The following is a 13500-nucleotide window of genomic DNA, read 5'->3' as shown; positions in this document are numbered from 1 at the left end:
TCTGAACATTAAATTTGAAGCTACAGCCAGCAGCTGCTTAGCTTATCTTGGCATAAAGAGGGGAAACAACAAGCTGCTTGAATATGAAGCTAACCAGCTGCTGCCCAAACTTCATATTAAACGGAAAGTCAAGAAGTGGTATTGATCTTGTCATTTAACTCTTGGGCACACATGAGTTTTTTTCCAAAATGTTGAACTTTTGTTAAAGGTCAAGTTTAGTGGCAGCCAGTGCGGAGGTTGCATCCAAATGAAACTTCTCCTCAGTACCAAGTATGCAGCAGACTTACAGTGTCTAACGCAAAACACAAATGGCCCCATCTAAAGTCAGTGTTTGGTTTGTCTGTTCTGGGCCAATGCAGAAAAACGTGGCAGACTTTCTAGGGTAACAAAATAACAATAATTCTTTGTTTCAGGTGATTAGAAACAAATATCTTTGTTTTTTTATCTTTTTTTATGAAAGGCTTGAGTTACAAATAAGAAGCTCTGGTTTGAGAGATGTGAGATTAGCCAGGCAGGAAGGGAAAAACATCATCAAGTTGCATTATGGAAAGTGTAGGTGTAGTGTTTGTGGAGTTTGACCTACAGTAGAGATTAAAATCTCAGCCCAGCAGTCTTTTTGGTTTGGAGTATGTTTTCAACACAAGCAGTTGTCTAAGAACTTTGCTTTTGTAAAATATAGTCTAAAAGTTATTATCAGTAAATATGTGATTGAAAAAGTAAACAAGACTACTTCACGTGTTCCACACTGTAAAAACCACATGTACAACGCTTGGATGTTTAGGAGGTTTTTTTTGTTCGTGAGAATACTTTAATACTACAATTATCCTACAGGTTATTTACGTCCACATCTGTGCTTTCATGTCAGGTACGTTTGGATCCTCAACAGTCTTCTCAGTGGATCCATGAAGATCAACGCCTCACCCTTGTTCCTGCACTGCGTCATCCTTCACGGGATCCCGAACTTCGACGCCACAGGAGGTTAAACTCATATTGTTTACCACTACACACAGCTGCACCTCCCAATGAAAAAACAGTCGCTGCCACCATGACGGCATAAAAGAACCCAGACACAACCACATCAGAGCCGGAGCAGTAAACACGATGGAGACTTATCTATACTTTATATTTTTTCCAACACACATGCATGTTCAGACAGATAAAGGCCTTACATATACACTTCTTTAAGGGTCTCCAGTAATCCCACGGGAATTCACACCCATATTTGCATGCAAATTGCTGTTTTCACCAATTCCACTGAAACAACAGAGGTCTTCGTCACATCACAGAGCTGAAATCCCTTTCTCACAACAACAGCTTATCACACTTGCTGTGAACAAAACAATCTGAAAAGCTACGCACGAATATCTCTAGCAGGCTACTTAAGGTCATGGTATCATAGCACTATTATTTATCTGAGAATTTCTCCTTTTTCTCTTTAGTATGTCGTCCATACATCAAGGTTTACCAGGGAATGCAAGCTGTGTATTCATCTGGAATCTAGTAAGTCGCTCCCACATGTGGTGCAGTAATTTGTTTACTTCAAAGAATTTTGTGATACATCAAAGCAACTCCCTGTTTTAATGTTAATTTTAATTCTGAGTTAAAGCTTTCTGTAAATAACTGGGATTGCTTCAAAACTCTGGCTCACTTTGACTTCTCTGTTGTTTTTGTTCCAGTCACATCGGTCCAGGCCACAGAGACCGTGTATGCATCACCCTGGAGCCTGCCCAGCTTCTAAAAGGAGACATCATGGTAGGAAAATACCCCAAACAGGGTTATGGTTAGAAGGGTACCAAGATGTCTTCTAAGAGTGTTTGAAATTAGTATTGATTGTAGTAATCGCAATATTTTCTTTTGCAGATTAAATGCTATCACAAGGGTGACGTAACATCAGAGCGTGAAGTTATTTTCCGGCTGCAGTTCCACACGGGAGCAGTGCAGGGCTACAACCTGATGTTTGAAAAAGAGGACATGGAGACTGCCAACAAAGGTGAAAAAAAAGAAGACAGGTCTGAACGTGCCGCCGCTAGTTTATGGCGGCGACTCTGCTCCGCGCAGAATCTGCAGGGCTCAGTCTGGACTTCATTTTGGCTTGGCACTTTAAGACACCAATAATCTTGTTTTCCCAAACATGTAACTGAGAGAATCCTGTTCAGAGATAACGCTGTTCATCCTTTCACTTCTGAATGTCCGCTTTAATGGCATTCCTGTGTGCTCACATTCCAGATCCCAGATTTGCAGATTATGGTAAAGTGGAGCTGGTGTTCTCAGAGGGACCAGAGAAGATCCCAGGTAGAGCCCTGACTCTTAATTTTCTTTTTCAGAAGTTGCTTCAGTCAGAGGTAGTTGGAAAAGCAGACAGAGCTTTCTCCATTTTCCCATCCGTGTTGTCCTGTGCTCCGTTCCTCCCCCTCTGCCCCCTGGTGAGAATGGATGTGGAATGCTGCAGAGGGGAAATGTAGTGTGAAGTGTGTGCTGACAGAGAGGTAAAGAAGCACAGCATGTGCTGCCCCAGAGCCCCACAAGAGTGAAAGTATTGCTGCACTTCCTTTGCACGGTACAGCACTGCTCTTCTCAACTGGAATCGCTCTTTTTTTGGTCTTTCATTGGCAGAGGATGTTGATAGTACCTTGTTCTTCTTCGGGTATCACCTCTGTTGAGGTTCCAAGCGAGCTGAATGATTTTTGGCAGTGCTGCACAAACACGCCATTTTTGAAATAGCAAAGCTGCCATCAATAACAACCTAATTTTTCTATTCACTTGCCACAGATTTTTAAAAAAATTTAGCTTGCAAAGTTACCTATGCTGTGCTGTACAGTTGATGAAGAGCAGACATTGTTGCCAGTAAAAGGATTCAGCTAGTGTTATGTTAAGGATGATGTCACGATATTTGCACTCTGTTGTGGCGATAACAATATAATATGATTTCAGCAGAACAGAATAGAATAGAAATACTTTAGGGAAATTGTTTCATTTTAGCAGCAAATAAGAGAGCAGCAGCTGAATAAGATATTTGTTAAAAAGGCAAAATAATGCAAATATATATAAAGGAAGGCACTTAACATAGAATAAAATAGAACAATTAAATAACAACAATAATAATAATAACCATATGGAAAATATGTACAGAGAACAAAAAACCCAAAACATTTAAAAAAAGCAGTAAAAAATAAGTGTGTAAAAAGTGAAGATGGGTGTGCAAACCCATCTTCAGAAATTGAGAGCAGTTGGGAAATTCACTTGTTTGCTTTCTTGCCTAAAGTTAGAAATTTTGATAGCATATTTTCATGTTTGTGCAGTAATAATGATGCAACAGCCAGGAGACTGTTAGCTTTACTTAACATAAAGACTGGAGGCAGGAAGAAACAGCTAGCCTTGCTTTGTCCAAATGTAAAAAGAAATCACCATCTCTAAAGCTCTCTAATATACACAATATAAATGTTTTTTTTTTTTTTTTTCAAAAAACCAGAATGTAAAAATTACCAGTTTTTTGTTTACGTTTGGGTAGATACAGGCTAGCTGTTCTCCCTTTTTATACTCTTTGTGCTAAGCTAAGCTAACTCCCTGCTGGCAATAACATAATATTTAGCGTACTGACTGACCAGTGGTTTAGTTTTCTTTACTTTAGTTAACTTTAGTTGTTTATTTTACAGGGACCATACACAACACAGCTGTTGTGCCAGAGTTGGTTAAATAGCTAATTTGCATCTACAGTCCCTGGGCAGGAAAATATTTAGAGACAGCACAGTACAATATAAACAATGCAACTATTTACAAACAGAACCGTTTTGTAAATGTACATACAGTACATCATATCATGTAAAACATCATACAAAATATACATCATATTGTCTCTAAAAACTGTTGATTCTATACAAAATGTTTCAGTTTTGAACTTCTGATATTACCCCCAGCAAGAAAGCAAATAAGCGTTTTTCCCAAAATGTTAAACTAGACTAGACTCTTATCCCTTGAAAATACTGTAAACACTGATTTATTTATTTAGTCTTTTGTTAAAGTAGTAAGATAATCAGGACTGGGTGATAATAACAAATATTACTTAATGCTACAATGTGTTGTTAAAAAAAAACAAACACAGACACAGTACCTACAACAGTGTTATTTTTGGTTCCAGGTGCAGACAGGTGGCAAAATGGGGCGGATGTCATTGTGGACTACAACACAGCAGATCCTCTAATCCGCTGGGACTCCTACCAGAACATCTGTGACGGTGAAGGTACTGTTTCTACTACGCTGCATTAGTCACTACATGACTCACAAGACTTTACGACAATGTCAAGATCTGCCGAATGAATAAGCGAAAACACCAGTGGCTGTTTTATGAATGGAAAAAGCATAGGGTGTTATTTAAACATCAAATGGAGTTTCCCCCTTTCCTCTCTGTTACTCTCCTCGATGTGATCTCTCTGTTTCACAAACACACACACTAGCTCTCTTTCTCTCCCCGGGATTCAGCGCAGTGTGACAGGTCCCGCGCTTCATGTTATTAAGAGACTGCGGTGTGTGATGGCATTAACATGCACACACAGTCACTACTAACTTGGTTTATGTTGCAAGCATTTCTAACATTAATCATGAGTGAGACTTAAAGGGATAGTTGGGATTTCTTTGAAGTGGGGTTGTATGAGGTACTTATCCATAGTCAGTGTGTTATACACAGTAGATGTCAGTCGGCACGCTCCCAGTTTGGAGAAGCATGCTGGAGTCTGACACGGAGGATTAGCAATGTACTGCTGTGGATGGGGGTCGGCAACAAAACAGTAATTTTAGCTTGCTGAACACAGGAGCTGCAGGTCTACTGCTGCTTCAATCAGTTTGTTAGTTTTGTTATTGTGTGACTTTGATGAATCCGAACTAACCTTTTTATACATCAAAGTCACACAATAACACAAATTAAATAACTTTTTGAGGCAGTGGTAGACCTGCAGCTCCTGCCTGTTTAGAGGTGTTAAATAACTGTCTTTCTCAATGTAGTCTTGCTTTGAAGAAAGCGATATAACAGCCTAATTTTCCCTTAAAAAATCCCTGTATAACATTAGGGTGATGCAGTAAAATATTCCAAGTATAGCGTGCACTTAAAATGATGTTGATTTTTCGTAGGGTGGACTTTTTTTTTAGGTGGCTATAACTGGGGGTGTGCTGACCGACATATACTGTATGTAATACACTGTCTATAGATAACTATCTCAAACAACCCCACATCAAAAAATCCCTTTAAAACCAAGGCAGGCCCAGTGAAAACAAGACTTTTATTGTGGAGAGGGAAGGAAAAGGAAGCTTAAATGTACCTTTAGGTTGCAGTATGACAAGCATGTCAAGCAGTGGTGCTTCTATTTGCAGGATAGGGAGGAGTGCTGTTGTATGAAGGGAATGCTGGGTTCAGAGGAAGAGCAATTAGTTCTCAAGAGATTTCTATTTTGTTGTTTCATCAAATGAATAGGCATGCTTTAACCATCCCACACACACACACCTACACACACACACATATACATATATACATATGTACATATACACACTCTCACTTGGGACTGCACAGACACACAGAGACTCACACTCAGAGCCACCCTGTCGGGGCGTCCCGTCCTAGCTGCGGTTGTTGCTCTCCACTCAACCACAGAATTCACAACAACCTCCCAGAATAGAGCGACGTGGTGGTAGCATTAAAACACAGATCCACCCTTTCCCAGGATTCATTGAGTGTTTTTATAAGCTAAGTTCAGCTTGATGAAAATGAGCTGGCTTTTTTTATTTTTATTTAAAATACCCCAACACGTCCATATATACTTTAATGCGCACCTCTGAGAATGCAATAAAGGAGCAGAACGTTCAAATTTAAGAATTCATCAAAGCAAAGCAAAGACATTAACAAAGGGGCTTTTTTTTTTCTCTTTCCTTGATTCGGAAGCATTCATGTGGGATATTTACAGCCTTGTTTTCTCATGTAAACACTACATCTGAGACGGGAGCTTTGTTGGAATTCTACATCTACTTACCAGCAGCGCTGCGGCAGGCCCAGTCTGACTCTGAGAGGCTGTCACTCAGGAGTTGGTCAGGAGGAGGAAGCCTGAAAAAACGTTTGCCACTGTAGTGCTAAGGTTGTGAGAAGAAAACCCTCATTTACTTCAATGGCTTTTCGTCTATCACTGGTGAGACTGTGTGCTTATCTCCACGTGTGAATGAAGAGTTGAATTTTAAAAGATTGTTTTTCCAGAAAGGTTGTTTACTTAAGTCAACTGTCAAAGTAGGTTGTTGTCTTTGTGGAGTTTGGCTCACAGCAGAAATTAGAATCGGACAGTGCATGTTGAAATAAGAACTGAAAATGAACTGTAATTCCTCATAAAAAGCTATATTTTTTGCCTACTTCTAGAAGTATGTAGCCATGCAGATAGATTGAGATATTTGTTGCCAAAAACAAACACATAAATTCATTTAATAATTTAAAGTGGGTAAAATGAATGAAGCCGACACGTTTCAGCCACAAAGCCATCATCATAGCCATCCTTTGTAGCTGGAATGGGCCAGATTCAGCTCAGTCGCCTTTATTTTGTTTTTTAAATGATTTTAAATGGTCAAACTTGCAGTAAAGTTGCAGTGATTGGACAAAAATACAAGAACAAGCAGACTTCACAGAGATTTCTGAATTTGCTTTAAATGTTTCAATTGCACCATTCCAAAATCCTGGAGGGACTTCCTATAATCTATAATCCAATATCCAACATTATGGGAAAATTGATTATATTTTTGTGTTGATAACATGTAACACTGTATTTTCTTGCAAATACCATATAAAAAAGAGTAATCGTAGTAGAGGCAGGTAGGTGCTGGACCACTAAAACATAGAAATAAACAACATGAATAACACTCAAGTGCAATTTATTAACACAGAACAATTTCTTTAGACTTAGCTTAATGTATAAAAATGCCATTTTCAAATACATATGCTCCGGTCACATTACTGTCATGTGATGATTGTGGTGAAATGCAAAAAAAAAAAAAAAAAACTACAGCCCACGTCACACTACGTACTTTTCTTGAAAATATCAAATCAGTTAGTTACAAAGAAGTATACAAGCTGCAAAATAGAGAGAAAACAACAAGTCTATGGAATAACCAGAGTAACTGAGATGATTTTTTCTGCAAAGATTTTTTTAAATTTGGGTTTTGAATCTTTAGTCATCTTTATAATATTGATGTAGAGGTGCAGTTCTCCAAGATAGATATCTCAAAACTGTCTGCATGGTAAGATACCACTATGGGTCTGTGCAAAACACAGTTAAACCCTGCCATAATGGAGTTTATCCTCCATACATTTTCTATATGTACAGTTCGTCCTGTACAAATTGTACGCAGGATTTTATGAGATATATTTCCCTGAGGGCTGTCGTCTACACATCGGAGGCCCATGTAGAAGCTCTGGGCGGAAGAAAACGAGGATGATGATCATCATTATGCTTTCGACTCACGGTTTTGGCATTCAGGAGGTGCGGGATGGTAGTAACTGAGAAGGAATGGGAAGGGTTGGGTAATTGCATATCCATACACAACCAGACCTCCTCCTGCAATACGACAGCAGCTTGAGGAACAGTTCTGGTTTCGCTGCTCTCTGCACTGTAATTGGTGGATTATTCAGGGACTGACCATACCACAACAGCCGACATGATGAATGCTCCATATAAACGTTTTGACTCGTTTTCTAAGCTAAGAACATACTTGGTTAACCATTCATGGGTTTGTTAACGCAAGATAGGTGAAACAATTTTTACGTTGAACCCCGTAATTGAGTTAAGGGCACATCTGTTTCTCGCCGATATTGTGCACAAGGACGGCAGGCGTGCAATTTCATGACACACCAGAGTGAGAGAAAAACAACTCAGCTGCTGCTTTTCAGAGCTCCAAGTACAAGGCAAGGATTGCTTTAATTAAAAAGTGTCTTTTTACAGAGTGAAAAAGTCTGGAGCTGCAGGAATGTTGTTTTCTTTCTCTGATCCTCTCTAGGCCGCCCTCTCTTTTTCTTTCTTTCTTTCTTTCCCTCTTTTTTCCCCTCCTCTCGCTCCCCCAGTGGGGTAGTCCCCTAATGCAGGGCAAGAGGTCGGGTTACTGCTTTCTTCCAGCCCGCCTCTGCACTGAAGCCCCGCCTCACTTGTTTACATTCCTCTGTCCTTATTTGGAGATCTCAAGGTCCCCCCTTGTGTGGAGTGCAAACACTCTCACCTTCTGAGCAGAGAAAGAAAGCAGGGGCCAACTTATTCATTTTCTTGATTTGACCCTGACTGTTCTGTGCTTCTTAAAAGCCATGTCTGCTCTCGTGCGTCTGCGTCGCCTCTCCTCTACAAGTGTTGCTTTACTGGAGACTGGGATTGTGTTGTGTGCTTACCTGGTAGTGGCATCAAAGGTAGGAGGACTTTTTTTCTTGAGATGAGATGGGTGATGATGATTGGGGTGACAGAGCAAGAGAGAAAGATTTATCCAGTTGAGAAAGAGGGGAAACATCTGTCTTAAAACCTTCTTGCACCTTGCTTTAAGGAATGTTACAAGAGGGATTTGTTGTAATACTGACCTCCATGGAGGCCTCAGTGGAGGCCACTCAAGGCCGGATGCAGGTTCAACTAGTGTGTTTGTGTGGGCAGGGGGGGGGGGGGGTCTATACATACAGGAGCGTTTGTAGAGGAGGAGGAGGGGGAGCTTTTATCATGCGTGTCTGGTATTCAGATCCTCCAGTCATGGTTTGACTGAAAGGCAAGTACTTAAGGCGGCAGATTGAAGCGTAGGAGTCGTGTTCCTGCTTTCTTTTGTTGAGGACAGAGTGACAGGGAAAGTTTCTTGGCAAAGCCGCTTACACGCACTCCTTCTCCGACCCTCATTTCGCGTGAGTCCAGCTTGATTTTTCCTTGTTTGCTTTTGTGGATTTGACTCTTGCCTTGCAAAAAAAAAAAAAAAAGACTTGTGTGACTTTTCGTTCACTTCTCAGGATTAAGGAGGTTGTTTAGACATATGCTGGGGTCAGGGGGCAGGCGAGAGGGGAGTTGGGTGGCTTAATCACAGCGGGGTGAGGAATGCAGGGGTCAGACTCAAAAGATCCATGGCTGTCTGACTCTTGTAGTGGCATACAGGAGGCTTAACATCTATTATATAACCTGAGCATGAGGAACACCTTTGTCTAAGGTGCACGCTGCATACTGAAGCACCTTGGCCGTTCACCTTGTGGCCCGGTGGGAGTTGTAATGGCGAGATGAGAGGAATATTTACTTAAAATGAACTAGAATATCAAAAAGACGGATTCTTCTCTGACACATCTAATTAGGAGATCTTTTTAACATGATGATTCACATATTTTCTTTCATTGTGTTTATCGTCTAGTTCTTTGTAGTCTGTATTGTCTGGAATGTTGTCTTTGTCAGGTGAGGTGTGATTGTGTGAGTTTTCCATAACAGATCCTGAATGATGAAGGTCGACGTGACTACACGTTAACCGGATCTTGTTTTGTCTGTGGTTTTGTGCCGTTTGTGTCCGTCTGCTGTCTCTATGTGTCTCTGTGTGCCCATACCGGCTGACCGTATGAAGCGCTGCATCTCTTCTATTTTGCAGCGCCACGCTCTCAAGGCCTAACCCAGGACAAAGCGGCTAACAAGAGGAGCCCCGGCGGGGGAGACGCGACGCTGGGCAGAGGGGCCCGCACGACCTCCGCCACTTCCAGCCCTGACCACAGCGACCACGCCCTCTCTGTCAGCAGTGACTCGGGCCTGTCTAGCACTTCTCTGTGGGCGGACCGACCAACACCTGTTCCTGTCACCTCCACTGCCACCATCAGGCCTAACCAGGGCCCCAGCCAGCAGGAAAAGGTCCAACTGAAGCGCCTATTAAGTGGCTTTGGTCTTGAGGACCCCTCATTGGGGGAGATGGGTGATCAGGGCACCAGACTGGGCATCCAGCAGGTAGTCCCAGCGCAAGTGCACATCAATGGAGACCCCAGACCCCGAGAAAGGGAAACGGACATCCTGGACGATGAGGTCATAACAGGTCATGATCTGCACAGTGTGGACAGCTTAGGGACCTTGTCCTCCTCCTGCCACAAGAGCAGCCAGAACTCCCTGCTGTCAGATGGTTTCGGGAGTCCTGGAGCAGAGGAGCATCAAAGCCAACACCATCTCCACCACCCTGCACCCCCTGCTATGGAGGAGTATGAGAGAGGCTATGCTGAGGCTAGAAGGAGCTGCATGAACTCCAGGAGCAATTCCGTGGCCTCCGCTAATCCCAGCAGTGCTCCCGTGCCCAAGCAGCACGTTTACAGACAGGGAAGCTACTCCACGCAGTCCTGGGTTCGCCAGCAGCAGATGGTTGCCGCACAACAGTTTATCTACATGCCCGAGGATGGAAACGACACAGAAAGATACCCAGGGAGCAAGCAAGGGGGCAGTCCACCCAAAGCAGGTATGCCCACTGAACCACAGGGCCCTACCAGGGACATGATGAAAGATGCTCTGGGGAACACGGCGCCATACAAGGAACAGGCGACGATAAACAATAACAACAACAACAAACGTGACGAGGAGTTCAAATCTCTCACAATGGACATCGACAACTCCATCGACCAGCTCAACCAGCTGATCATGGATCTGGATCCCTCATTTGTGCCGGTATCGAGCCAAGGGAGCATCAAGAGGAACGGTGGGACGCACGTGAACGGCTCAGTCTCCAAATGCTCGAACGGCATCAATCTCAGATTCAACGATAATAACGCAGCAAGCCTGAAAAACACACAGCAGACAGGTAAGACAGTCAGACAGTCTGGGTGTGGTGGTGATGATGTGGTGTGGTCTGGATATGTCGAGAAATGTGTGAAAGCAGAGAAGTTGTGCTAGAAATAAATTGGCAAATATATGAAACAACTTTGATGAATCTAAGTAGAATATTTCAAAACAGAGTCTCTCCAACAGCTTTTCTTCCCCCTTCACTATAGAGTTTACTTAACAAAGCACACCTCCTCTCCCTCTCCCACCTGGCGTGTTTTAGTGGCAGAAATAGCAGGGTTGTTGCCAGGTTTTCAGATGTTTTCAGTATGAATCTGAGGGAAGAGCGCTGTCCAGACTTGCCTGTGTAGCTATCTGACTAGAGGATCAGTGCGGTACATGAGGAGAGGGAGAACAGCTGTCATCGACCTCTGTGAACATCGCCGTCTCCCAGTGTTTGATTATAGAGATTGCACACTGAGGAATACAGATATTTACCAAATCAAAGTCCTTAAAAGTGTGTTTCCCTCAGAACTTCCCACAGACTGACTGCTTATTGTTGTGTGCAGAAGAAGCTTTAACTCACACACACACACACACACACACACACACAGAGCATGGCTTTCATTTAATGTTAGTCATCTCTCATAGATGTGTTGTTTGAAGGGTTAACTGTTTGAAACCTAAGCAAATCGGCTCGATGTCTTTGAAAAACATGGGAAGAAGGTAATGAGCAACTTAACAGTCACCCCAAAATTTGAAAAAGAAAAGAGTTTTTTTAAATATATAATTCTGATATAATAACTATAGTTTCTGGACACCCCCCCCCTTTTTTTTTTTTTAAGAATAATGCTGTTTTTTTTACCATGTTTGAAGAGAATCAAACCTATTTGCTCAGGTTGAAAGGCATCTGAGTGCAGCACAAGAAAAAATTATGTCGATCCAGCTTTTAAAGGGTTAATGTTCATCACACTTCCATCTGTTCAGACTCTTTAAAGTTCTAATCAACAGCCCTTTTATACAGAGATTGCATTATCTCATTATTTTCCCAATTTGCTGATATTTAAAGCTACTGTTTTTCTTCTTTGAGTTAGCTGCAAACTGCTGCTAGCTGCTTTAAAAATTTTCTACGGTGGCTCAAAACATCACACCCATCCTGCCTATGATACCGTCCTGCTGTTTTTCCAGTTTTGTTACAACCCCCAATTCTGCGATTGTACCTAAAATACAGAACTGCAAGGCAGCACAATAGCAGGATATTCCAGCCTTGAAAAAGCAGTGTGAAACTGGCTGATATGCACCTGTAATCTTAAAATGTCTCCTTTGTTTTCGTACAGACAGCTGTAATGCAACAAAGTGCCTCTTCATTACATATCCTACAAAATGATTTCCACTTAGTTCATGTTGAAACTGATCCTCGGACCATGTTCAAGGATGCACTCCAAGATCGTAAAACAGTGCAAAATAATACAGTAAATGTTTTTCTGCTTTAACCAATATGCTTTAAATGTCTATATAAACTGCAAGATAACAACATGTCTCTCTTTCCCATGCTACAAAGACTTGAACATTTTTTTGCCCCAGTCTTACAGATTGTCAAGTTTGGCCCCATTGACATGAAAATATTCATACTAGCTGCAGTGTAACTTGTTTTTTCATTCTTTGGCTGAAAACCAGCGAGGCGGAGAAAATTCAGAAAGTTGGCGTGGGTGTTAGCAATGCGTGAATCACACTCCAGCATGTACATGTGGTTGCAGGGGGCACAAGATGGGGAGGCCTGAGGAATTTCCAAGGGAGGAACAAGTGAGGCCAGAGGCAATGTTTTTTCCATTCGATTCCAAAGGCGTACCTGTCTGTGCAAATCAGCTACATGGAAGCGTCATTCCAAGAAACAAACGCTGAGGGCTATAACTTACTGCTAATTCACAAATAACCTATAGAAAGTAATGGGTTGTTTCTAATGTAGGCTTTCATCTGTATGCACTGGTGATGATAGGAGTAATGGCTCCGAGTCATTCTGTCGTGTTGTGTTATAACATAAAGTTGGAGCAGAAGCTATTTATCATAAAGGAAGGCTGCTTAAATTATATTGATTTTTATGAATGATTCATGTTGGCTGTTGAAAGCAGTTCAAGCTGAGTTTTTTTTGGCTTAAATTTACATTCAGGATCCATGTAACTAGACCGGTCATGTTTTTCCTGCTGGCATCGTCACATCAATGCACCACACCTCTGTGTTGTTAATGTTTCACTGTGAAGAAAAACAGAAGGCGGAGCTGAAGGAAGGATGATTACAGTATTTCTGTTGTGTCAGTGGGACTTGGGCTGATAAAGGGACTGATGGCACCTGACAAAAAAACTAAGAGAGGTCTGGGCTTGCAGGAGAAATTTAGTGTATCACACATTTGGTCAAACAACATTATGGCACAAGATTCATAAATACAATTTGTGTGTAAAATGCACCTGCAGCCCTTGTTCGTGCTTGTATTAGTTATGAAGAACGTAAGAGTCCTCTTCCTTTTTCATAGGGATGGCCACTATGGATGAAATCATCTGTCACAGTTGAGGTAATTTTTTTATCACCATAATTTGATCATAAGTACATTTTTCGAAAATTCATAAAACCATTTACCACTTAAATAACCCAATGGGAGTGTTATGGCTTTGTGCAATGAATGGAATACCTCTTACATTAAGGGGTTAATCACATTGATGCAAAAGTGCTGTAAAGCCAATACAGTCTTAGAGGGAAC

At 41.7% G+C, this 13500-nt stretch overlaps 1 protein-coding gene across 3 annotated transcripts in view; it reads left to right on the top strand.

Moving 5' to 3' along the window:
- The window catches only part of LOC121951415 (tensin-3-like), a 44790-nt gene that overhangs the window by 14994 nt on the left and 16296 nt on the right, over positions 1–13500 (top strand). For 2 of the 3 annotated variants that reach the window (XM_042497733.1, XM_042497734.1), the window contains exons 7-13: positions 866–978; positions 1440–1500; positions 1677–1752; positions 1861–1990; positions 2227–2292; positions 4136–4237; positions 9607–10788. In XM_042497733.1, the coding sequence (XP_042353667.1) occupies positions 866–978; positions 1440–1500; positions 1677–1752; positions 1861–1990; positions 2227–2292; positions 4136–4237; positions 9607–10788 (1730 nt within the window). The remainder of the gene's footprint in view (positions 1–865; positions 979–1439; positions 1501–1676; positions 1753–1860; positions 1991–2226; positions 2293–4135; positions 4238–9606; positions 10789–13500) is intronic. The other variant, XM_042497735.1, reaches the window with a different exon arrangement.

This window comes from Plectropomus leopardus, chromosome 12 (genome assembly GCF_008729295.1).
Source record: "Plectropomus leopardus isolate mb chromosome 12, YSFRI_Pleo_2.0, whole genome shotgun sequence".
NCBI classification, from domain to species: Eukaryota; Metazoa; Chordata; class Actinopteri; order Perciformes; family Serranidae; genus Plectropomus; species Plectropomus leopardus.
Note: the sequence above shows the minus strand (reverse complement) of the source record. Positions and strands in the feature narration are given on the sequence as shown.